The 23721-nt window shown below is 38.8% G+C and overlaps 2 protein-coding genes across 2 annotated transcripts; both read left to right on the top strand.

Moving 5' to 3' along the window:
* Positions 1-7251: 7251 nt before the first annotated feature.
* Positions 7252-19236, top strand: prr5a (proline rich 5a (renal)). The gene is made up of 10 exons (XM_079809375.1): positions 7252-7848; positions 10225-10405; positions 13098-13208; positions 13293-13373; positions 14781-14829; positions 14920-14977; positions 15092-15183; positions 15268-15408; positions 15669-15807; positions 17309-19236. The coding sequence occupies exons 2-10, from the start codon at positions 10245-10247 to the stop codon at positions 17845-17847; spliced, it is 1371 nt and encodes a 456-aa protein (XP_079665501.1). The 5' UTR covers positions 7252-7848; positions 10225-10244; the 3' UTR covers positions 17848-19236.
* Positions 19237-19485: 249 nt separating this feature from the next.
* Positions 19486-22372, top strand: fbxl14a (F-box and leucine-rich repeat protein 14a). The gene has a single exon (XM_079809433.1). The coding sequence runs from the start codon at positions 20588-20590 to the stop codon at positions 21821-21823; it is 1236 nt and encodes a 411-aa protein (XP_079665559.1). The 5' UTR covers positions 19486-20587; the 3' UTR covers positions 21824-22372.
* Positions 22373-23721: the final 1349 nt, after the last annotated feature.

Here is a 23721-nt window from a genome sequence, read left to right as displayed (position 1 = left end):
GAGGTTCATCATGAGTTACTGGACAGACCCATTGATACCTTTTTGATATTAATTCAGTTCTATATCTGGAGATCCTCTTGCGTTCAAACGGTGGACGCGATGCGAGCTCGACATGTTTTTTAAAAAACCGCGCAAGTTTTCAGGCACACTGGCACAGCGCATGTTCTCGAGACTCCGCCGCTATGGCAACAAAGCCCGCAATCACGCACAAATGAGCTCCTGTACTACTTATTGTGAAATTGATTCTTTATATTTGCTATCAGTATTCTCCACACTGCAAAATCCGTATGTGTTTATTGAACTATGTGTGGACCTGTGTAAAATACGGGACAAATCGCGTCCCGTATTGGTTTGATACGGAACGCGTCATTTTGCTTGTAAATACGGGACGATTCCGTATTTTACGGGACGGGTGGCAACCCTATGAATGGCACATAGTGCACCTTATAGGGTATAGGGAACGATTCAGACAGTGTAAATATGCTTTCCATCTAGGCGAATGATTCATGTTAGTGTCACACAGCTGCACACACAGTCTTCTCCGGTCCAGAGACACAATAGTAGCCTACAGAGCGGATCATATGAGTCGGCGCAGACCACAAAACGTATCGGACCTATTTGAATTCTGCACAGAATGCTAGGCCCTATATTTTAAAGCGGTATGGAGATTACAAGGAGAAACGGTTAGAGATTACGAGGAAATTGCGGCTTTTACGAGCTCAACATCTCTAGCCGAGCTGTGATATAAAACATAGACTGTAAAAAAAAAAAATATGGGCATAGTGTCCGTGACATCACCCGTAGGTTTCTGAAGAGCATTTTTGAAGGCTTAAGTGGGCGGAGCTGGCCGTCGCCAACTTGGCAGCGTGTCACCGCGCGTCACTCCCGGATAACTAAAAATGGGCAGAGAAGGGACGTGGGTTGAGCTGAGGTGCCTGACTGCCTTAATTATGCAGAACTTTAAGGCTTAATATAATTTAAAATTCAAAATTAGCCGTATAGACCAAAACCACAATTTGTACCAGGCTGTAAACATATGTTTTTCTGCCCAACTTTACAGCAGAAAAACACATGTTTACAGCCTGGTACAAATTGTGGTTTTGGTCTATACGGCTAATTTTGCCCTTCATGACAACTGTGAGGGGGGTGAATTTTTTTATAACTTATTCGTTTACATTATATAAAGCTTTAAAGTCCTGCATAATTAAGGGCGTGGTCACTTTGAGTGACAGGTGGATTGTCGTATATATCTGCTGTCTGTTAGTCATCACATCACCTCAGCTCCACCCACGTCCCGCCTCTTTGCCCATTTTCTTTTATCCGGGAGTGACGCGCGCTGACGCGCTGACAAGATGGCAACGGCCAGCTCGTCCCTACTTTACACTTCAAAACGGCTCTTCAGAATCCTATGGGTGACGTCACAGACACTACGTCCATATTTTTTTTACAGTCTATGATTTTAACATGGGGGGCGATACAGATTTGACTCCCTTTTGGAGCCACTCTTTAGCGGCCAGTCGTGTTGGCTTCAAGAGAGACAGCGGGAGGTTGCCGCTTAATAAAAACGAAATGCTATTGGCTATTTTAAAGGGGTGGTAAAACACATTCTTTTGAAGGCTTGACTGTGTTTGTCAACATGTGTTCATGCTTCGTTTAAAAAAAAAAAAGCCTTATTTTTCATATATTTGACCTTTATTCTACACTGCTCTGTCCCTCCTTGTAAAACGGTCTGATGCTTTCCGGATTGTATGAAGCCAGTCCCTCAAAAATACGCGATGGGCTCAGATTGGTTAGCTGGCCCAGTGTGTTGTGATTCGCTAACCGCAGTGCACGTTTATCGGAAACGTCACGCCCCTTACCTTTACCGGAGGCTGTGCTTTGGTCAGTATTAGAAACAACGGCGTCAATAAAACCATACCAATCTGAGCCCGAATCAGACCCAGAACATTTGAGTGAAGATGATCGAGCAGAACCTGTTCAGTCCTCAAGAGTAAAGACTGCGGATCTATAATCGCTACTGAATGGCACTTTAACTTTTGTATTTTTAGAACGATTATAGCCAAATATCTGTCGCAAGAACTAACCCAAAACGAACACTAAGCACTGGCTTTAACTAGTAAGTTAGCCAAATCACACACAGAACCATGTTTAGCATGCCTGTAGATAAACAATACATAAAAGCTCTAATCAAAGAATCATTTACACTAATGCCAGGTTCGCTGTTGAGATTTTAACGTTAGTGTTTGTAACGTTAGGTGTTCGTCGGATAACGTTAAGTATGAATGAGCATTTAACAGACTGGTTTGCAGAACAGCGCTGTCATCTGTTTACTTCCTTGCTACAATGTACAACCTATTACAGGAAAACACATCGATGAAAAATAAATCAGACTTACAGGTTGTGGCCCGTAAACAGCTTCTGTTTGTAAATCCAGCTTTCAGGACAAGCCGTGGTGCATATCCTGTATTGAACTCGCGAAGTTTGTGGAAGTTGTCCTCCGTGAAATGTGCAGCGCGCGCGTCGTGCATCCACGCACCGGCAGTGTTTTTTTCATGCAGCTGACGTTGTGCAAATCCGGCATTGAAATCGCGAAGACGGTGGATGTTTTCCTCCGTAAGATGTGCTGCAGGGAGCCCCGCGCGCGCCTGTTCCCCGCTGTCTCATACACACGTGCAACATGCTGTATGTTAAACGCTCTGCAACGCACCCCCCGTCCCAAGGAAGGCTGAACAGAGCAAGTACCCCAGACCTGCAATCCGGATGAAAATAACAGCGTTTCCTCGGCATCGCGGCAACAACACTCCAGCCTAACTATACCACAACAGCGCCGCGATACAAAATGGCATCACCCCCCCCCCCCCCCCCTTATTTAATATTCTCGGAGGAGGGGTTTATGTAAATATTGAGCCTGGTGATGTCACCAACCCTGGAGGAATGTGTGTAGTCGCCTAGCGGCCGTTTGCTGTAGTCCTTAGAAACTGATTTCTTTAAAAGCAAATATCTCCCTTTGCTTTAAACTTTGAACGTTGTAACTTTGCAGATGTTGTTTATGCTCAAGCAGCAACATTACACGCTAGCTAAAGTTAGAATAGTGAAATCGTGGTTTACCACCCCTTTAAAAAGAGGAGGAGCTGCTCTATATGTCCTCACCTGTCTTCCTTTTGTGGCCTTTGAGAGAGGGAAAAAAATCCTCTTTTTGTGTTTTAAATTTCACGGTTTGTCACAGATAAAAGATTATGGTGTTTTCTGCCTTCACCATCACAAAATGAAAATAAATATGAACATAAACAACAATAAAAACAATCACAGAAAATGTATTTATAAAAAAGCATTTATTTAAAATCCAGTCTGCCCACTGTATTAATAGCAATGGAGATTTTGATTACTCTGTGTCTAGCATCTTTTAAAATCATCATGAAATGAAAATTCACCCTATCTATGATATAGAATTTATTGTGAACAGAAAAAAAAATCTAGTTTAATGAAAATGTGAACTGGAACTTATGGTGAAAACAACAGATTTCTCTCTGGTGATACAGGACTTCTCCAATCTCCAATCATCAGTCCCGACCCTGCAATTTTTTGGTCTTCACCAGTGTCATGACTCATGAGTGATCGGATCTTCAACCGAGCTGTGAAATCAAGCATATCTTACTGTTGTTTAAGTTAGCTTACGTACAAGCATAACATACAGCTAGCCGATTAGCCTGCTAGCCTAGCTTATACGCCACGCATTTGAATTTACCCTACATATTTAAGAGTTAAATATCCAAAAATTTGTTATTATTTAATATACCATGTAATGTTTGTATTATTATTTGTGCCATTTTTTGTTTATTATTATTTGTATTATTATTAACAGATCATTTGACCCAGCAGCTAGTGAGAGAAACCGCACATCCAGGACCCTCACTATCAGCACTGGTACTCCTCAGGGTTGTGTGTTCTCTCGAAACTGCATGCCTGCACTTCAAAAGACCCCTCTGTTAAGCTCCTGAAGATTGCAGAAGACACCACTGTCGTCTGCCTCATCCACAGCGGTGACGAGTCCGCACACAGACAGGAGGTCGAACAGCTGTCTGTTGCAGTCATAACAACCTGGAGCTGAACATTCTCAAAACAGTGGAGATGATAGTGGACTTCAGAAGGAACAGCCCAGCACTCCCGCCACTCACCATCATGAGCAGCACTGTGGCAGCAGTGGAGTCATTCAGGTTCCTGGGCATTACCATCTCTGAAGTGGGACACTCACATAGACTCCATTGTGAAAAAGGCCCAGCAGAGGTTGTACTTCCTTCACCAGCTGAGGAGGTTCAACCCGCCACAGGAGCTGCTGACACAGTTCTCAGTCATCATTGAGTCTGTTCTATGCACTTCTATAACTGTCTGGTTTGGTACAACTACCAAATCAGAAATAAGAAGACTACAAAGGACAGTCCGGACTGCTGAGAGGATTATTGGTGTTCCCCTGCCCACCCTGGCCGGACCTGTATCTCCTCCAGTCCAGTGAGCACAAGGAAAGGTAAAATCATCACAGACTCCACTCACCCTGGACACCACCTGTTTGAACTGTTGTCGTCTGGACGGCGATTCAGGTCACTGTGCACTAGAACATCTAGGTACAGCTTCTTCCCACAGGCCGTTTCCCTCCTAAACAGTTAAAAGTGCAATATATTTGTAAACTCAGTACTGTAAATATGTTCATAATCTGTAAATCTTTATTATGACTAAACCTAACTGTGTCTTTTTTTCTTTTATATCTTATTTCTAAATGTGTATGTTTCTTGTTGTATTGTATTTGTACACTGGACGCAAGAAAGGGCTGGTTTCAAAGCATGTGTCCTTTGTGTCAGTACGTCATAAATAGAACGAGGCATCAGTTTACTGTCACTCACGTCGTGCCACATCCCGTGTAGACAGAATCACTGTTTATAATAAGTTGTATTGTTTTTAGTCACGTTGCGTTGTGCCGCTCGTGTCTGGTGTAGACAAGATGTAAGTTACAAATATTAAAGCTGCAGTCTGTAAGTTTTGCCTCTTTGTCGCCGTCTCTGTTTGAAACCTGCAATTGCAGTTATTTGAGGAGTTTGTGTGGCTGTCATTCATTCACCGCACCGGTGTGGATACGGTACTTCAGAATCACAGATTCTACGACTTGGAAGTATGACCAAAATAAGAATTTTCCTCTGCAAAATGTAATCTGAGCAAGTAAATAACATGACTGCCGCTTTTGTTCTGATCAACTGAGAGAAAAAGGCATTACAATAAACCGCGCTACAAACAGTGATTAAATCTAACGATCACTTAGCTCACATCACATCAAACCGTGCTAAGTATTAGTATTGTTATACCTTGTTCTCAAATTGTTAACAACATCAGCATTGCGTGACTACGTGTATTTACTGTGTATTAGCGTTACCTGTAGATTTAAATTACTTTTTCTTTTGACTACGGGTGAATCTCCAGTTGTCATTGATGATTGTCGTTTGGACCTTTCTGGATTACAGTCCACCATCAAAATGATAAATTAAAGGGTCACTTCAGTGATTTAGCATTAAGCTTTGTATCAGTAGAAATCCCGTAGTATATTTTAATTATGGAACTTTCCCCCCTCATATCCTCCTGAGACGAGAGAATTATGCATTATATTTCTGGAAAAAATCCTCCGATGACGCAAATATCGTAATTTTGCATCCTCTGAGGATTTTTTGGCCAGAGGCTAAGTAGAGGGAGCTGTTCCACATGTTTTCAACCGGCCCACAGGGGAGGGATCTCACTCACAGAATGTAAATGAACTCGGCTCGGCCTCGGGCATTCATAACGGAGCGGTGCGGAGCAAAGTGAGTGTTTCAACTTTTCAATGGATTCCTAAGTTTAGCTTCCATATGCGATCAGAAAACGCGCCAGACTGGACACGCGCTGAGAATGACTGCCGCGCTTACCTCAGCTCTGCTCAGATCTTACTTTGCTCTTGTGCTGAATAAAAATCTGACTCTTGCTGCGTTTGTCCTGTGACTTTCGTCCGGCTCACTCACACTTTATTGAAAAGACACGTTCAGTTTTTAATTGTAGTGTTTATTCTCTAACTGGACGAAATTATTGTATTATTATGAAGATCAAAACGACGTTGGGGGCGGTGTAGGGAGTGGCCTTGTAGGACAGCGAAGCAACTGCATTCTGGGAGTTGTTGTCTTTCATCCACATGAGACAAAAATACATTTTCTGTCTTTTCTCAGTCTAGAAGGCACCAAATTAAAAAATAATTTCACATTTCTACTACATAAATGACACAGTTTAAACACACATGTATCTTTCCAGCGCTGAAGCGCCCCTTTAAATGATTCCAGCTGCTATGAGAAAAGGCTATAAATGATCCGCCACCTGCATCATCCTCACATCCGATATAGCCTACTAGCCGGAACTCCTTTATACAGATGTGACGTAATGACGAAAAGAGTTTTAAACATTAGCTGGATATATACTTGCTAAAATTGATTTTGGAAATTTTTTTACCAAAATAAGTTACTGCAGCTTTAAAGAATACAAAAAAAAAACATTCTAAATGTAACAAACAAGAAAATACATCATAAACGTAACAGTTGACCGCCCCTACAAATTCTCATTCATCGCGTTCACGCCACATCATAATTAGCGTAATGATTCTGAAATGTAAAAAGCCTTCACGTGTTCGTAGAACTTGTCGTTTCAGCGTGTAAACTCTTAATTTTCTGAGACCTAATGTGTTCGACTTGAAGTGGCGCTGTGCAGACCGATTAGTGGTTAACATCAAAGTACCGTGAGAGTGATTAGAAACTAAGCATACAGAGCTTTATTTACGATAATTAGGCCTACGGCATGGTGTGAACGCAGCATAACGCATACTTCTCAAAATCCAATCAATAACTGTTTTTTTTTGGGGGGGGGGGGTAATCTGTTACACTCAGATGTACATCAAAATACGAAAGAAAAGATCTGTCGCTACTTCTGTTTCATCACGTCTTGAATGAGCAATGCACTGAATCATTCGCTCAAGCTATTCATTCAAAACAATGTAATAATAAATGAATAGAAAAAAAGTCTTATTGTTTCTAAAACACACACACACACACACACACACACACAGAGAGAGAGAGAGAGAGAGGCAACCTATGACGAATAGCCTTCCGTCTGGCCTACATGATGTAGCCTATCAATGGCCGAATAACGAGCAACATTTGAATTAAATGTATTTGAATTCTGCTCCGCCTCTTTAAGATACACCGCTGGTGTGCTAAATTATATCCATGTCTCCCTGGCGTCAACTCAGCAGGGATTATCTAAATCTAAATTAGGGATCCGAATAAAGATTGCAGTCTGGACCGGTTAGCATCACTCACTGACTGATGGGATTGAATATGGATTTTATTATATATGGCTTCCTGCAGAGCTCTTAAATTGAGCTCGTAAAGCGAAACGGAAATATCGCTCCCTTCATTGATGTTGATTAAATATTAGCATAGCAACTCTAATATAGATACTTTACATTCTAACATATATCCGTTTTCTTTTCAAGCATATCTTGACCCTTCTCACAGTGGCGCGTACGCACGAGCTCGGGCGTGAACGCGCCCACAGTCTGGACTGCCGTCTGGTCAGACAGTCTGCAACTCGGGAAGCGAATAGGAGGGGCAAGTGTTGGTGATGCCACAGGAATGATCCATTAACCCCGCAGAAACCCACATCCGCATTTATGGATTAGTTTCTATTGAAGTGTAGACCGTCATATTTATTGCTCTGGTCCTCATTGAAGTAACTTAAATATCCCTGACTGCTCTTTCTCTATTCACTTTGCACGCGGAGCACATGACGGTGAGTTGAAACATTGTTACAATGCACTACTGTTTGCGTGGAGTGTTTTATGCTATATTGCGTTTTCTCATGGATGAATGGTGCATTGTTGCGCTGTTTGTAAATAACAAAAGTGCCACGATCAACAAAAGGTACATTGAGTACCCAGTGCGTCAATCCAGCCATGAATAACTTATAGCTACGGATGGAATATGTAACCAATAGAAATTGATGCACTGAAACACGGTCAGTTGAGCTGTTTGATTCGTTTCGAGTTTTAACAGTGATGTTTTTGTCAGTACAAGATGGGAAGTGATGCCCTTCCTCTCAAATAGCCTTCTCGGGTTTACCCAGACGTCGTCGTTTTACCATCCCTTTTACCTGTCTGCACTTTAGAACGGGAAATGGACTCCTCCTGCTCCTGTAATACATCGTGGCTCGTGTCCTGGCACGTTCAGTGAACAAAGGGAAACTAACATGATGCTTCAGGGAAAGTGGAACATAAAGCAAAGTCACATATTTAGGTCGAGGCTGTTGAGACGCGTGTGTATTTTTTTAAGAGCTCGTAAAAAGCTCTTAGGGCCGCATGAACAAATGATGACAGCCTGATGCAAGACAAGTCTTTTGTTGTAGTAGCCTATTTTCTTTCAATTTATGCGAAGCTTCCCTGATGTTCCGGTAGGGGGCGCGGGCTGAATTCTGTTGCTGAGGAACACATGGAGAACGAATAACGTAAACAAGCACAACGATCCTTACTTTTACAACAGCCGAATTTATATTTGATAATCTTCGGCTGAATAATAGTTAAAAAGAGGATGTTTTTACTGTTTCTGTCTTTTATAGATGGGTTATAACGACCTTATAATCACTGTTTACCAAATGCTTGCATCATGGAGTTGTGAAATTTAAAGGGCTAGTTCACCGAAAATGGAAAATTATTTAATTATTTACATATCACCATATCGTTCCAATTGTTATTACTTTATTTCTTCTGTAAAACACAAAATGAAACATTTCTGAAGACTGTTTGTTGTCTCTTTTCTTTGCCTTTACAATGAATGGAGACCGGAGTGTCAAAATTAATCTGAGAACCGGATTAGTCCGATTCGTGAACAAATTCAGATTCATTAAAACTATCCTATTCAAAAGAAAGATTTCACACAAAAATTTAAATTATCCCATGGTTTACTCACCCTCAAGCCATCCTAGGTGTATATGACTTTCTTCTTTCAGACGAACACAATCGGAGTTATATTAAAAAGCATCGCTCTTCCGAGCTTTATAATGGCAGTGAATGGGGGTCCTGATTTTGAAGTCCAAAAAAGTCCATCCATCCATTATAAAAGTAACCCATACTACCCCAGGGGGTTAATAACTGATTGGTTTCTTTAAGAAATACTTTTCAAACTAAAATAACTAGCTTCCAGATGGCCTACGCAAGTCGACTTACACTACAAGAGTAAACCTTGACAGGATGTAGGAGTAGCGTAAGTTTTGATGCCTTTCACGGTTCAAACAAATAGGGCTAAAAATGCTTGTTTTAGACTTCTAATTTGAGATCTGTGTTTTGTTTTGCTATATCCTTCTTCGCTTCCGTGTTCGTCAATACGTCAGGTCACGGGTTACCCTGTAAATCGATGCGTACGGCTGTCTGTCAGAAGCTAGTTATTTTAGTTTACAAAATGTTAATTATGGATATTTTTCTTGCACAAACGCATCGCTTCACGCCGTCAGAAGGCCTTTACTAACGCCCTGGAGCCATGTGGATTGGAGTACTTTTATGATGGAGGGATGCACCTTTTAGGGCTTCAAAATCTCGCCCCCCATTCACTGGCATTATAAAGCTTGATATATAACTCCAAATGTATTCGTCTGAAAGAAGAAAGTCATATACACCTAGGATGGCTTCAGGGTGAGTAAATCATGGGGTAATTCTCATTTTTGGGTGAACTATGCCTTTAATGAATCAAGCACATCTAGCTCTCTCATAAACTTTAAATAGTGATGACCACTATTGAACTAACAATTTTTTTTTCATGATTCTGACTGATCTGATTCTCTAGTTTGACTCAAGATGCAGTTGTTAACCGCTCACTGAAGGGGAAGAATGTCAGTTTACACAAAGCTACTGTAATTAAGAAGAATATGGCACACATTTATACTTTTTTTGCATCCTTTTGAAAGTTTTGGTTCATTCAAAGTCCTTGAGAAAAGAGCGACCAGTACACAATATAAATTAATATTATAATTACAATTATTTGGTGTTCTGCAGTAGAAAATAAATCATACAGGTTTGGAACTTTTGGGTGAACTAATCCTTTAAAAATGTAAGTAGTAGTACCACAACAATGCCACACTCTCATTTTTATCTCTTTTTTCATCCTTTTGTGCTATCAGAATGACCAGAGATGTTCTGAATGAAAGGAGGATCTGGCAGCCTTTCGATAACAATGCTGGAGAACTTGAGCGGAGCCCACATTGATCGACCCACCCCTAGATCATCCACATTCAGCTTCTCTGCCCTGTTTGCTCTGCCACACCATCTTCACATGGATGGGAGCAGTCATCCATTCAGGAGGTACAACTGATGTTGTGAACGGAACTATTAACCCACTCACATCCTGCTATACATACTCATATCCTGTTATTTGTTTATGGTGTCCTGTTTTCCTGTGTAACTTGATTGTTGTAATTTATACTGTAAATGAGCCATATTCAAAACAATTCTCACAATGTGTGGCATTCCTCAATTTACTACCAGAGGAGGGACCCATTTTGTGTACATTTATTTAACACCAGTATGATGCCTCATGAGACATGACATAGATTACTCAGTTCCAGGAACCAGACCGATATTAATGTAAATTCAATGAGTGCAGTCAGGACCAGTGGGAAATGGATCAAATTTTTCCAGGCTAAAGTCAATAGAGTACAGTCACCACCACATCATTTACATGCTATGAAAAGTAATAGTTTTTAATTTAATTTTTTGGTGTTCTTATATAAAAACATTATGTAATAAAAAATAAACATTATATAACTTTTTATATTATGAAAGCGTGATTATTTATATTTATTATATTATTTATTTATTAGCCTGTATTTTGTTTTAATTCTCAAAAAAAATCGACTTTTTCGAATTCTTCCTATACCGTTTGTCCAATTTTCACAAAAATTTAACCTGATGATCTTCAGAATTCAAGTTGATTCGTCAAACAGTTCTCGAATAACGTGCAAATGAATTTGACATAGAGTACACCCAAATGAAGGCTGTATCTCCACAACGCTTTAGCGTATTAATACCAAACTTGGTATCTGTAATCACTAGCATGACTTGAGGGTACGTGCAGTGTTTCGCCACTGTGCCACCTAGAGGTCAGGAGATATGGAAAATGTATGTATTTGCTTGTAACGTCTGACCAGTTTAAACAAAGATCATGAGTTGGCCATTTTTGGGCGTCAGCCATTTTGAATTTTTTTGTAAAATGCTATATTTTACGAGTGCTTTGACCTATCGTTACAAAACTTGGTGTCTTCGGCACAATGCCCTGAAGATACTCAAAAAGTTTTTTGGCAGCAACCTTGTGGTCAATAATAAACAAAATTTAAATAAATGCTAATAGCTTTTGATTAGGTTTGCCTATTTTATTGAAACTGGTCCTAGACCGTTTGCTCCGATTTCCATGAAAATGGAATCGGATCATCTTCAGACCATGCCAAGATCTGTCCGCCATTTTGATTTTCTTTTTTTATTTAAAAGAAGTCCTCCTTGATCGCTTGTCAGATTTTCACCAACTTCCAGTCAGATAATCTTCAGCCCATGTCGACAAATAATTATAGATTTAGTGTCAATAGACTAAACCATTTTCGTATACCTCATCATCAAAGTGGATGGCATGATCGAAAACGACTCTGAGGCTGTATCTCTGCAATGCTTTGGCATATTGACACCAAACATGTGCCCTGTCCAAATACCCACACTTGCGGTCTGGGCCACTTGAGGATATGTGCACTGTCCCATGTCTTAAAAATGCCAAAGTGCTGTGCCCTTATTGCACACTAAACCCACACTACCGGTATTCAAGGCTAAGCATATCCCATCATGCATTATGTTCGGGAACTTGCGTGCCCCGAAATCGCGAGATGTCGAGGAAAACATTCCACTGTAAGTTAAATTAATTAGATATTACATATAATCTGGTAGTAAAACAAGTGTTGCACATTTATTGGTGCAATGATAAGTATGCAATGTGTATTTTGTACATTTGCAACTGCTTTTTATCACTTTTGTGCATTTTTTGCGACACTATAAGTGTGTCCCATCGGGTAAGTTCTATACACACCACTTGAACACTTGGACCAAATACAGGAAATACGTCATGTAAGTAGACAAGTGGTCAAGTGCAAAGACCGCAGGTGTGTGTATTTGGACAGGGCATTTGTATGCGTCATTATGACCTTACTCTGACCACACCACATTAATTTCGTAATAGCGCCACCTATTGGTCAAAAGTGATAAACCATTAAATCATTTTACTAGTGATTGTATTTATGATTTGTCAGCCATTTTGCATAAAATATGTCTTTAATTGCTCATTGTTGCAGTTAGTCTGATGCTCCCAGCCATGTTGCCATAACTTTTTGTGCCTTCTTTGTGCTTGGCCCCTTAATTGCTTCTTGCAGCTATATTTGTATTTATTCTTATATTATATATAATATGACATTTTATCCTATTTTTATTTTTGAATATACATATATAAATATAGGAATAATATGACAATATTATTATAAAGAAATAATAATATAAACAAATAAAATGTTATCTATAAGATATATAATTTACAAAATATAGTCTATTTTTTATCATCCTCTTGATAAAAGTGCATAGAAAAGTAATATCAGGCCCCTCTATTCCACAAGCCTCATGATTTGAGGTATTTTAAAACCTCACACTGCACATGAGGAGCAGGCTGTCACTCCCTTGTACTGGGAGTGTGAAAGAGCAGATTTTTTTGTGTTGCATAACTATTAAACAAGATCGGTTTATCGTTGTGTGTGTGCATGTGTGTTTGACAGAGAGAGAGAAAAACTGAGGAAAGGATAGGAATGTAATGTTAGGAGGAAGGAAATTGATTTCTCAACAGTAAAACAGTTGTTTCCTCCCCTTCCATGTCTCTTGCTGCATCTTTCTGGCTCCTCCCCTTCTCTCACTTGTTGTTGTTGTTTTGGACTAACTGTACTGTGTTTTATTCCTCTGTTTGAACCATGAGGACTCTGTACCGGTTGAAGTTGGTGAGTTCTCCAAATCTGAGTCAGCTGGGGAAAAATGAAAAGGCTTCATTGGAGGAGAGAGGATCAGGCCCTAATGCCACATGGAACAGGTTAGTGCGTATTTTGTGCCCAGCGTATGTCCATAAGTGTCATGAACTGAGTGAATAAATGCACGTCTGTGCGATTTATTGCAGCATTCACAACGCAGTTATTGCTGTATTCCAAAAGAAAGGACTGGCAGACAATGAACTCTATACGCTCAATGAAGGCGTGAGGTGAGGCAGAACAACATTGTATGTTTTTGTAACAGCAGATTTTTGTTCATTTTTAAACATTTTTGTGAATTATTTATTTCATTATAATGGAAACTGTTAGCAGGGTGTAAAATGTACACTTGGCAGCTGTGATCTGAGGCTTCACATTATCAGCACAGAACAGTTGTGAGAGGACACAGAGCCTCAGTCCGCTGTTATGCAACTATTTCAAGAAAAATTGTGAAGCAATAACATCCCAACTAAGGAAACCATACCCACGTCATATTTAATTTCCCAAAATCAAAAGTAAAAAATAAGAAATTTGATTTTACAAGAAAATTAAACTTAATTTTTGTACCTTTTTTTTTCATTGAATTTGTGATACTATTCTATATATCACGATTCTCATTACTGTAATGCATCTGCATTGTTTTACTATTAGGTTTGTTTGTGATTCTTGTTTGTGTGAGAATCCTTCTGTCTGGACACAGTGATAAAAAATGAAGAAAACAGTAATAAAAAATGCTAAGTTAAAGATAGTAATGATAATAGTACTACCTTGATGTATACATAATTGTGTAAATAAAGTAGAATTTTTTTTTCGCTTTTCTTTAATAAGTATTTGAGGGAAATGTGCTTAATTGTCATTAAATTATGCCTATAACAATGTAATAATGTACAAAAACAGGCACTTTTATGCAAAAATACATAATAATAATAATATAATAATATAATTAAAACGTTTGGGGTCAGTCAGATTTTCTTTAAAGAAATAAATGAATACTTTTATTCAGCAAGGATACATATTGATCAAAAGTGAGAGTAAAGACATTTATAATGCTACAAAAGATTTATATTTCAAACAAATGCTGTTCTCTTGAACTTTCTATTAATCAAAGAATAAAAATAAACTGCACAGCTGTTTTCAACATAATTCTGAGCAGAAAATCAGCATATTAGAAAGATTTCTGAAGGATCATGTGACACTGAAGACTGGAGTAATGATGCTGAATATTCAGCTTTGTCCTCACAGGAATAAATAACTGTTTTGAATATTTGAATATATTTTTCAAATGTAATTTAAAATGTTAATAATAGTTCACAATATTTACTATATTTTTGATCAAATAAATGGAGCCTTGGTGAGCAGAAGAGGCTTCTTTCAAAAGCAATAAAAAATCCCATAGACTTTTGAACAGTAGTGTGTACTAGCCTACATTTTGCTGCTAAAATTGTACATATTATAAAAATTATTAAAAAAAAAGCTTTTTCATTACATTTTGGAGTGAAATATTTGAACATATTCTTGACAGTCATTTATGTCAAATTGCTTTATTTTCCTATACATTATATGTAAGAATGATTTCTCTTCTGAAATATTTGTTCATGAGTTTAAAATTCTATGAAATTCTATATTTTTTTAATCAGGCAGCTATTGAAAACAGAGCTGGGCTCGTTCTTTACTGAATACCTCCAGGTGAGAAAATGTTTAAAAATTCTGTTTTTCCAGAGATGTGTTCCATGTATACATAAGGATATAATTTATTCCCTTTTTCCTCATTATCAGAATCAACTTTTAACTAAAGGCATGGTCATTTTACGGGACAAAATACGATTTTATGAAGGTATACTATGCCATTTCAACAACAAATACATTTAATTTACAGAATTGCCACATTACACAGCATTTCACTTGGTACACAAACAATACAAACTGTTTCTCGTCTGGCTGAAAATAGGTCAGAAGTTATTGGACTCTTTGGCTGAGACATGGGACTTTTTCTTTTGTGATGTTCTCACTATGCTTCAAGCCATCTTCCACCCCGTCCAGGTACAGTCCAGTCACGCTCAAAATAACTTGTCAGAAATCATATGCAGCGGTGGTGTGTGAATCTGTATGCATGTTAATGTTTAGGGGAAGGAGCCATCGGTGCGTCAGCTGGCCCTGCTGCACTTTCGAAACACCATCACCCTTAACGTGAAGCTGGAGGAGGCTCTGTCCAGACCACGAGCCCGTGTCCCTCCCTCCATCGTCCAGATGCTTTTGGTGTTGCAGGTACGCATGAACTGCAAGAATTCCCTTTTCAAAATCCTCTCAGAGAATGTGAAAGATCCAGCCATACCGTCATGAGCTGCACCCAGAAATGATAACCTAGTCACTTCAAGACAGGTCATTTGTGATGGTGTAAGCAATTGTGTCATATAGAGCGAGACATTAATCATAAGTCTTGTGCGTCTCAACTAGAATGACTGTAATTCATATTTCAATAGGGATACAGTTGAAACTCCTAAATATGTCATCTTTACGTCTTACAGGGGGTTCATGAATCCAAAGGTGTGAGTGAAGAATACCTGAAGCTGGAGTCTCTCATTCAGAAGGTGGTGTCGCCGTACCTGGGCACGCAGGGACTGTGTTCACATGAGTGTGGCGCCGCTCACTGCTCCTGTGCGATTGGTGAGAGAGAGCACATTTCAGACCCAACATTTAGTCTGTTTAATATTGGTTTCTTTCTGAAGTAAAGAACTTAACAGGATAGTTCAAATAAAAAGGAACTTTGCTTTTATTAGTTTTAACTGTTCAAATGTTTGGGTTTAGTAAGAAGTTTTAATGTTTTTGAAAGTCTCTAATGTTCACCAAGTCTGCATTTATTTGCAAGGCTGTGTTTTAAAGGAATCTAAATACCGTAAAAATAAATAAATAAATAAAAAGCAATATTGTGAAATGTTATTGCAATTTTTTGACATGTTTATTCAGTTAACATGAACAAGGTACAATGTGCCTTCCTGAGGGAAATAGAAATACAGTAATTTAACAGAAAATCTTCAAAATATTGTGTGTCGTATTATTATCAAAGTTGAAAACAATGAATTATATATATTTTACCATAGAAATACAGAAAATGATGATAAAGCATTATATTTAAAGATTAAATTTTTTTTTTTATTATTTATTACGACTCATTTATACTATGTGAGATTAAGCTCAAAATATTAAGCTTGATATCATAAAGAGATAAGTTGCTACATTTAAAATATCTGGAAAATATTTACTGTATTTGTATTATATAATATATATATATATATATATATATATATATATATATATATATATATATATATATATATATATATATATATATATATATATATATATATATAATAATGCTCATTGTATAAACCTAAGATAAATATTTTTAATTCAATTATTTATAAATTATTTTCACAATAAATATCATGGGTAGCAGTGGCATGGAGAAACTCCATAAAAAGAATACAGAAATATACTAATTATGTCTCAAGAAATAACGTATGTCAAAAAGGAGGAAAGATAAACACAAAATTGTATTCAATTTATTTTTCTAAATGTATTACTTGTAACACAGGGTGAACTCAAAAACAAAAGGGAGAGCTGGATCCAAATGCAAATTAGTTTAATAACAAAATAAACATAACAAAACCACAGAGATCAGCGAACCAAGAAACAGAGAACAGAATGAGTCGCACCAAACGTACATCCATGTAGGACAAGACCTGACAAAGAACACAGGAAACAGGGGTTTAAATACACAGGGGCAAACAAGCTTAACAAATGAACAAGACGCACCTGGGGAGACTAATCAACATGAAAAACTACAAAGAACTACAAAACATGGCACAGGAAATAACAAAAGTCCTCACAAGACAGCTGGGATCATGACATTAATGTTAAAAATGTCAGTAGAATAAATTGAATGGTATTGATCTCATGAATTGCAGCAAAAGCATAATAGAACAGTAATATCAAATTTGATAAATGTGTTTAAAAAAAACGTTATACATGCATTTAATAAATAGATGAACTGTCCCTTTAAAGATCTCGCAATTATGTTCTCCACCCATGATCATATGTTTTAAGTATGTCAGAACTGTACTACTTCAGTAAAAAAAAGTAAAACATTTCTTAAAAATCTTTCCAGAGAGGCGTTTGCAGTATTGCTGGTCCAAGTCTGCAGACCTGCCCTCCAGTAACCCGGTAGTGCGCTCCAAGAGTTACAACATCCCCATGCTGACGCCCGTGGCCGAGTACGACTCCGAAGTGAGCTCTGTGGGCAGCGTGGGCATCCGCCGTCACTCCGCATGCGATGTCACTTCCTGCATAGAGCACCAGGGCTATTCGGCCCTGTCTGTGGGAATAGAGACAAGCTCGACCCCCAGACTCTCACTGGATCACGACCTCACCCTGTCCGGTGTGGTGCGAGGGGCCACAGGACAGCCCGCTCTAATTTCTCCACCTGTCTTCATCCACACCTCCGCTGGGTGTCTGCACGCCCCGGACGCCCAGGTGGCGTCATCCGAGGTGGACAAAGGCCTTTCGTCACCCCCCAGCTGCTCCTCCAGTCCGGAGACAATTGTAATGCAGGGGCTGGACTCACTGGAATCGGATCCTGACGGAATCTTCATCGACTTCTCCCACTGCCGCTCCGATTCTTTCGGAACAAGCAGGAAAACCAGCTGATGGAATGAATTGCTGTGAAGAATCCATTTCAAACGATTGATTATAAACTACTACTATTTTCTGTGAACTTGTGAAGTAGCTCCGTACGTTATGTATTTCTAAAACTGGAATTTCCAGTTTCATTCCAGCTTTGTGCAAAAGCCAAGGCTGCTTTGTGGAAAAATGGGAGAGGACTCAATTTAAAGCAATTGTTTTCATAATGTTCTAAACCTGTGGATGATTTTTTTGAATTTTTCTACATAGTTTTTCATTGGCAATAGACATGGAATGTGTCTATTTTAATTAACACGCATTTTATGTTTAAAGGCACAGTCACGTTTACTGTTGTTTGGCGAGTTTTCGTGAGCGAAATCCAGTCGTTTCAATCGGAATCCACATGATTTTCACGGGAATTTCACAAATTTGACCAACAGAAAGCTGCTTGGTTTGAAAGTGACTTCTGTGTGAGCTGTGCTTCATACATTAGGCAATTTAGCTTTTTAGTTCGCAAAATGTGACTGCACCTTAAGTGAGCTTCACTTAACGTATTGTGTTATGAGGCGACAGTATCACTAAATGTAGAAATCTCTTCCATTATTGTCACTCTTGATCTCATGCACTATTTATTGTCATAGGGCTTTAAAGAACTACATTTAGTGCTTATAAATCATTGCCAATCTAACTTGCACTCTTAATGGTATAAAATGAAATTAGTCTCTTAATTTGTGAGAATAACTATTGCTAATGACAATACAGTGCAGAACATTGTACGTTTTCAAGCTTGTTGCTTTTTTATGTGATGATAATGAGCTGCCAGAGAGCAAGCAGGGATTGCTAATTGAATGTGTTAACAAAAACTCCCTTCTAGCTAGTTGATAATATGGTGTTAGATGAAACTGAAATAGAGCATTTATAATGGCTATAATATGCTATTTTAAAAGGTCATTTTATAAAGCATTTGCTTAATTTAAAAAGACTATTGTCTGATTTCTTTAGAATTTAAGAGTTAATTGAATGGTTTAAATAAGCATAATTGGATATAAATGTATATTGCAGAATATAAAACAGAAAGGATGCATAAAACCCCATTGCATGGTGATAAGGTAAAGAGTTTTTTGTTGTGATTTTTGTTTCTCTTATTTTTATTTATGGAAGCTTTTTGACTTAGGTTATAAATTGATCAATTTCTCTGTAGTTTTATAGAAGGAAATTGAGCATATCTTGCATAGATTTTTACACGAGGAACGTTTTTAGACATTTAAAAGGTTTACAGTGGTACTTTAATACCTTGCACTGTCATTTCTGAAGTCTGTGCTTTGTTTCATACTGAATTTGTTATCAGCTTTCATGTGTGCTGCTGTGGACAACCTCAACATGACTGAATTTGTAGTAAAATACTTTTAAAACTTCATGTTTATTATTACTGTTTCAAAGTACAAGAGTATAGCTGGGTTTTACACTGGTCAGGCTCATGTTGATGAACAGGTTTGCATTGGAAATAAGCGTAAAATCTAGATAACTGGAGCTTATATTTGTTTACGTCCGGTGACGTTGAGCCGGAAGCCAGGTTTGATTCATGAGTGAATCATTCGTTTGAACCGAATCTTTTGAATAAATAAGTTAAAATTCTTCATGAAACCGATCTGAACGAGTAGATCACGAATTCGATTTCCGGAAACAACAACTCGACAATTCACTGAACCAAGACCCGTTAAAATCCTAATAAGCAGAAAACCAAAAAGTGAGCTATACGCATTTGGAGTAGCCTAAAACGAGGATTAGACTCACTTTAGTGCCCACATATCAGATATATGAGGACCTAATTTTGTGTTTTATCAACACACAAAACAGATTTGGTTTGTACATTTTATTTATTCAAATGTTATTATCTAAACATCCCACAACCTTTTCCTTTATAAGACGTAATTATTTTGTATCGTTTTTTATTAGCTAATTTATTTATGTCTGCTTTTACGACATAAAAAATGTAAATGTAATTTTTATGTTTATGAATGTAAAACGTCGACAACAATTTGTGCATTTTAGTATTTGCGCCTTGACGTAAAGCTTCTATCAGTTTTGCTAACCGATTCTTTGAATCTGATCAAAGGAACCGATTCGAGGTAACGAGTCGGACATTCCATCACGATTAGGGGGGTTTGTTGTTGTTGTAAATGAACACAATTTGAATTAATTTGAGCAAATGCAGTGCTTCGTATGTTTTTAAAGAAAAGTAACTACGTTTGCTATACATTTCGCACACTTTAAACATAAACATATGGCGTTTTGCATACCATACAAATAGCCCGGCGAACAGTCACCCTCCCCGTTTTGAAAGGATGAAGACAAAGGCTACCGGAAACCGGACTCCATAGTTTTCGTCAAATGGCTGATTTGTATTCACGCGAAATCGTTTGTTTTCTCCAACCATTAACGTTTCGTTTTCCAAAGTCTTCTCGGCGAGCTTTTTCATGGATTCACATTTATGTTTACTAAACATGCGTCGCGATCTGGAAACGGCCGTTACAAAGACCTGGCGGTGCAAATACAGCGTCTACTCCGACGTAAGCTGGTTATTCCAAGCGAATGAATCTCACACCAAGTTTTAAATGCAACTAAGCGCGTTCGTGTTTTATTTTTGTTGTACGTTTACTTCGTTCGGACATTTCTCCCGGCTTTTTGATTTTTACATGCGGTCCTCACCGGCAGAATCCCAGACTAACGTTACTAACTTCGCTAAGCTAACGAGCTGCTCTTAGAAATGGAGATCCACGTCTCGAGCCTTTTCCCGGAGATCCTAGCGATGATTTTCAACTACCTGGACGTTAAAGGTAAAGGCAGAGTCGCGCAAGTGTGCACGGCGTGGAGAGACGCCTCGTACCACAAATCCGTCTGGAGGGGAGTGGAAGCCAAACTCCATCTGAGAAGAGCAAACCCATCGCTCTTCCCCAGCCTCCAAACCAGAGGGATCAAGAAAGTCCAGATCCTCAGCCTGAGGCGCAGCCTTAGCTATGTTATTCAGGGCATGCCCAACATCGAGAGCCTTAACTTGAGTGGATGCTACAACCTAACGGACAACGGCCTCGGTCATGCATTCGTGCAGGACATCCCGTCACTGAGGATCCTCAACCTCAGCCTTTGCAAACAGATCACCGATTCCAGTTTGGGCAGGATTGCGCAGTATCTGAAGAACCTCGAACTGTTGGATCTCGGCGGGTGTAGCAATATCACCAACACGGGCTTGTTGCTCATCGCTTGGGGCCTCCATAACCTCAAAAGCCTGAACTTGAGAAGCTGCCGGCACGTCTCGGACGTGGGCATCGGGCACCTGGCCGGCATGACGCGCAGCGCCGCGGAGGGCTGCCTGAGTTTGGAGCACCTCACCCTGCAGGACTGTCAGAAACTCACCGATCTGTCGCTCAAGCACATTTCCAAGGGCCTGAACAAGCTGAAAGTCCTGAACTTGAGCTTCTGCGGCGGGATATCCGACGCCGGCATGATCCACCTGTCACACATGACCCAACTCTGGACGCTTAACCTGCGCTCGTGCGATAACATCAGCGACACGGGGATCATGCATCTCTCCATGGGCGCGCTGAGGCTGTACGGGCTGGACGTGTCGTTTTGCGACAAAGTGGGCGACCAGAGCCTGGCTTACATCGCGCAGGGCCTGTACCAGCTCAAATCTCTGTCGCTCTGCTCGTGCCACATCAGCGACGACGGGATCAACCGGATGGTCCGGCAGATGCACGAGCTCAAGACTCTGAACATCGGCCAGTGCGTCCGGATCACGGACAAGGGCCTCGAGCTCATCGCGGATCATCTGACGCAGCTGACCGGGATCGACCTGTACGGCTGCACCAAAATAACCAAAAGGGGACTCGAGAGAATCACGCAGCTGCCCTGCCTTAAGGTGCTGAACTTGGGACTTTGGCAAATGACCGAGGTCAAGGGTTTAGGAGACGCCTCTGAGATCCTGCCCTGCTACGCCTCGTAACGTTTACGCTACCTCAGTGTCGCCAGTGATGTCTTGTTTTTCTAGAGACGTGTATTATATTATTAAGACGCACAGTCGCACCATCATGTACTTTGTTACGAAGCCTGTTTGGAAAAGGGGCTTGATGTAGTTCAAATTGAATCAGCAATAAAACACTGAACAGCCTTCCTAATGGTATAGTCCGAATTATGATGGGTCCCTTGAATGCCTTTGTTTTTCTGTACTTTGTTTTAGAGCTTCATATTGAGGTAAAAATGTCTTTTATTCTCATTTCCACTGACAAACTCATTTTGTCACTGCCTTTAAGTATTTATCCTGAAATACCAGCATTATACTGTAAATTGGAGAGGGAGAGAAGAAAAAAAAAAGTTGACCGTTTGTGGACAATGGCGGAAATCTTGCTTGTTCGTTTTGTGATTCCTCCCTGGTAAAATGGAACATATGCAATTTAAACTTTGTTTAAAAAAGAAAAAGGCCAGTTTGCTTGTTAAAGACCTACAAGATGTCTGTTTATTTTCCTATGATAAATGATTAAAGCTAAAATAGTTTTTAACTAAATTGTGTTCCTGTTATTAATTTTTATATACCGGTACTTATGGTCTCCAAATCATTACTTTCTTTTTGCATTCTATTTCTTTCCATAATTCCACTATTTTTTTTTCTTTTTTCCCACCACACGTTGATTAATGAAGACCTAAAACGTGCCTATGTGTATACACATAAAATAACATCATTGACTGTGTTTATGTACATGTAATTGCAAATAAAAATGCTTGTATAAATATATTTACATAATCACATAGGCTACATGGCAAGCACAGAATGATCACAATCAGGAAAAAAAAACTTGTTACACTTTATTTTAAGTACTGAGTAATATTATTAATTATATGTACGTACCTTAGGGTTAGTTACTTGTAATTATGCAGAATTTATTGTTATCACTAAGTACGTAAAGTAACGTGCAACTACGTCACCTTAAAATAAAGTGTTACAAATCTAGAATTGCATCAGCTATATATTGCAGTTTAAATGAAATGTTTTTTTAAAGCATTTTTTTTATGTAATAACAAATAGCTGTAAAAGTTAGATTTACTAGTCAAAAGATGTGTGAATCATAAGTTACACCATTATATATAATGATGAAACACCATTATTAGCATAACTGCTAAATGACAGGGAAATCTAAATAATTATGTAGAGAATTACACGTGATTTACCAAACATGTGCGTTGCAATGGAGTTCTCTGGTTAAAACAAAAAACATAATATTATGAAATATTAATACAATTTAAAGCAAGTCTTTTAATATATTTAAAAAAAAATCATGACTCCAGTCTTCAGTCACATGATCCTTCAGAAATCATTCTAATATGGTGATTTACTGCTCAAAAACATTTATTATTATCAATGTTGAAAACAGCTTTGATAATATTGTTGTGGAAACCGTGATACATTTCTTTCGTGATCATTTACATATATATACACATGCAGTTGCAAGAAAAAGTTTGTGAACCCCTTGCAGAATCTGAAAATGTGAATAATTTTAACTAAATAAGAGAGATCATACAAAAGGCATGTTATTTTTTTATCTAGCTCTGTCTTGAATAAGATATTTTACATAGAGATTTTTACATATAGTCCACAAGACAAAACAATAGCTGAATCTATTCAAATGACCTGTACAAAAGTTTATGGACCCTTGATTTTTAATACTGTGTGTCGTTCCCTGGATGATCCACGGCTGTTTTTTTGTTTTGTGATGGTTGTTCTTGAGTCTTGTTTGTCCGGAGCAGTTCAACTGCCCAGCGTTCTTCAGAAAAATCCTCCAGGTCCTGCACATTCTTCAGTTTTCCAGCATCTTTTGCATATTTGAACCTTGTCCAGCAGAGACTGAA

The sequence above is a fragment of the Gobio gobio genome (assembly GCF_949357685.1).
Source record: "Gobio gobio genome assembly, chromosome: 25".
NCBI classification, from domain to species: Eukaryota; Metazoa; Chordata; class Actinopteri; order Cypriniformes; family Gobionidae; genus Gobio; species Gobio gobio.
This window is presented reverse-complemented; position numbering and strand designations above follow the sequence as displayed.

Coding starts and splice junctions, on each gene's coding strand:
- fbxl14a (XM_079809433.1), top strand. CDS start 20,588: ATGGAGATCCACGTCTCGAGCCTTTTCCCGGAGATCCTAGCGATGATT.
- prr5a (XM_079809375.1), top strand. CDS start 10,245: ATGAAAGGAGGATCTGGCAGCCTTTCGATAACAATGCTGGAGAACTTG. Junction 10,406..13,097: donor AGCAGTCATCCATTCAGGAG/GTACAACTGATG, acceptor TTGAACCATGAG/GACTCTGTACCGGTTGAAGT. Junction 15,409..15,668: donor AGATGCTTTTGGTGTTGCAG/GTACGCATGAAC, acceptor TACGTCTTACAG/GGGGTTCATGAATCCAAAGG.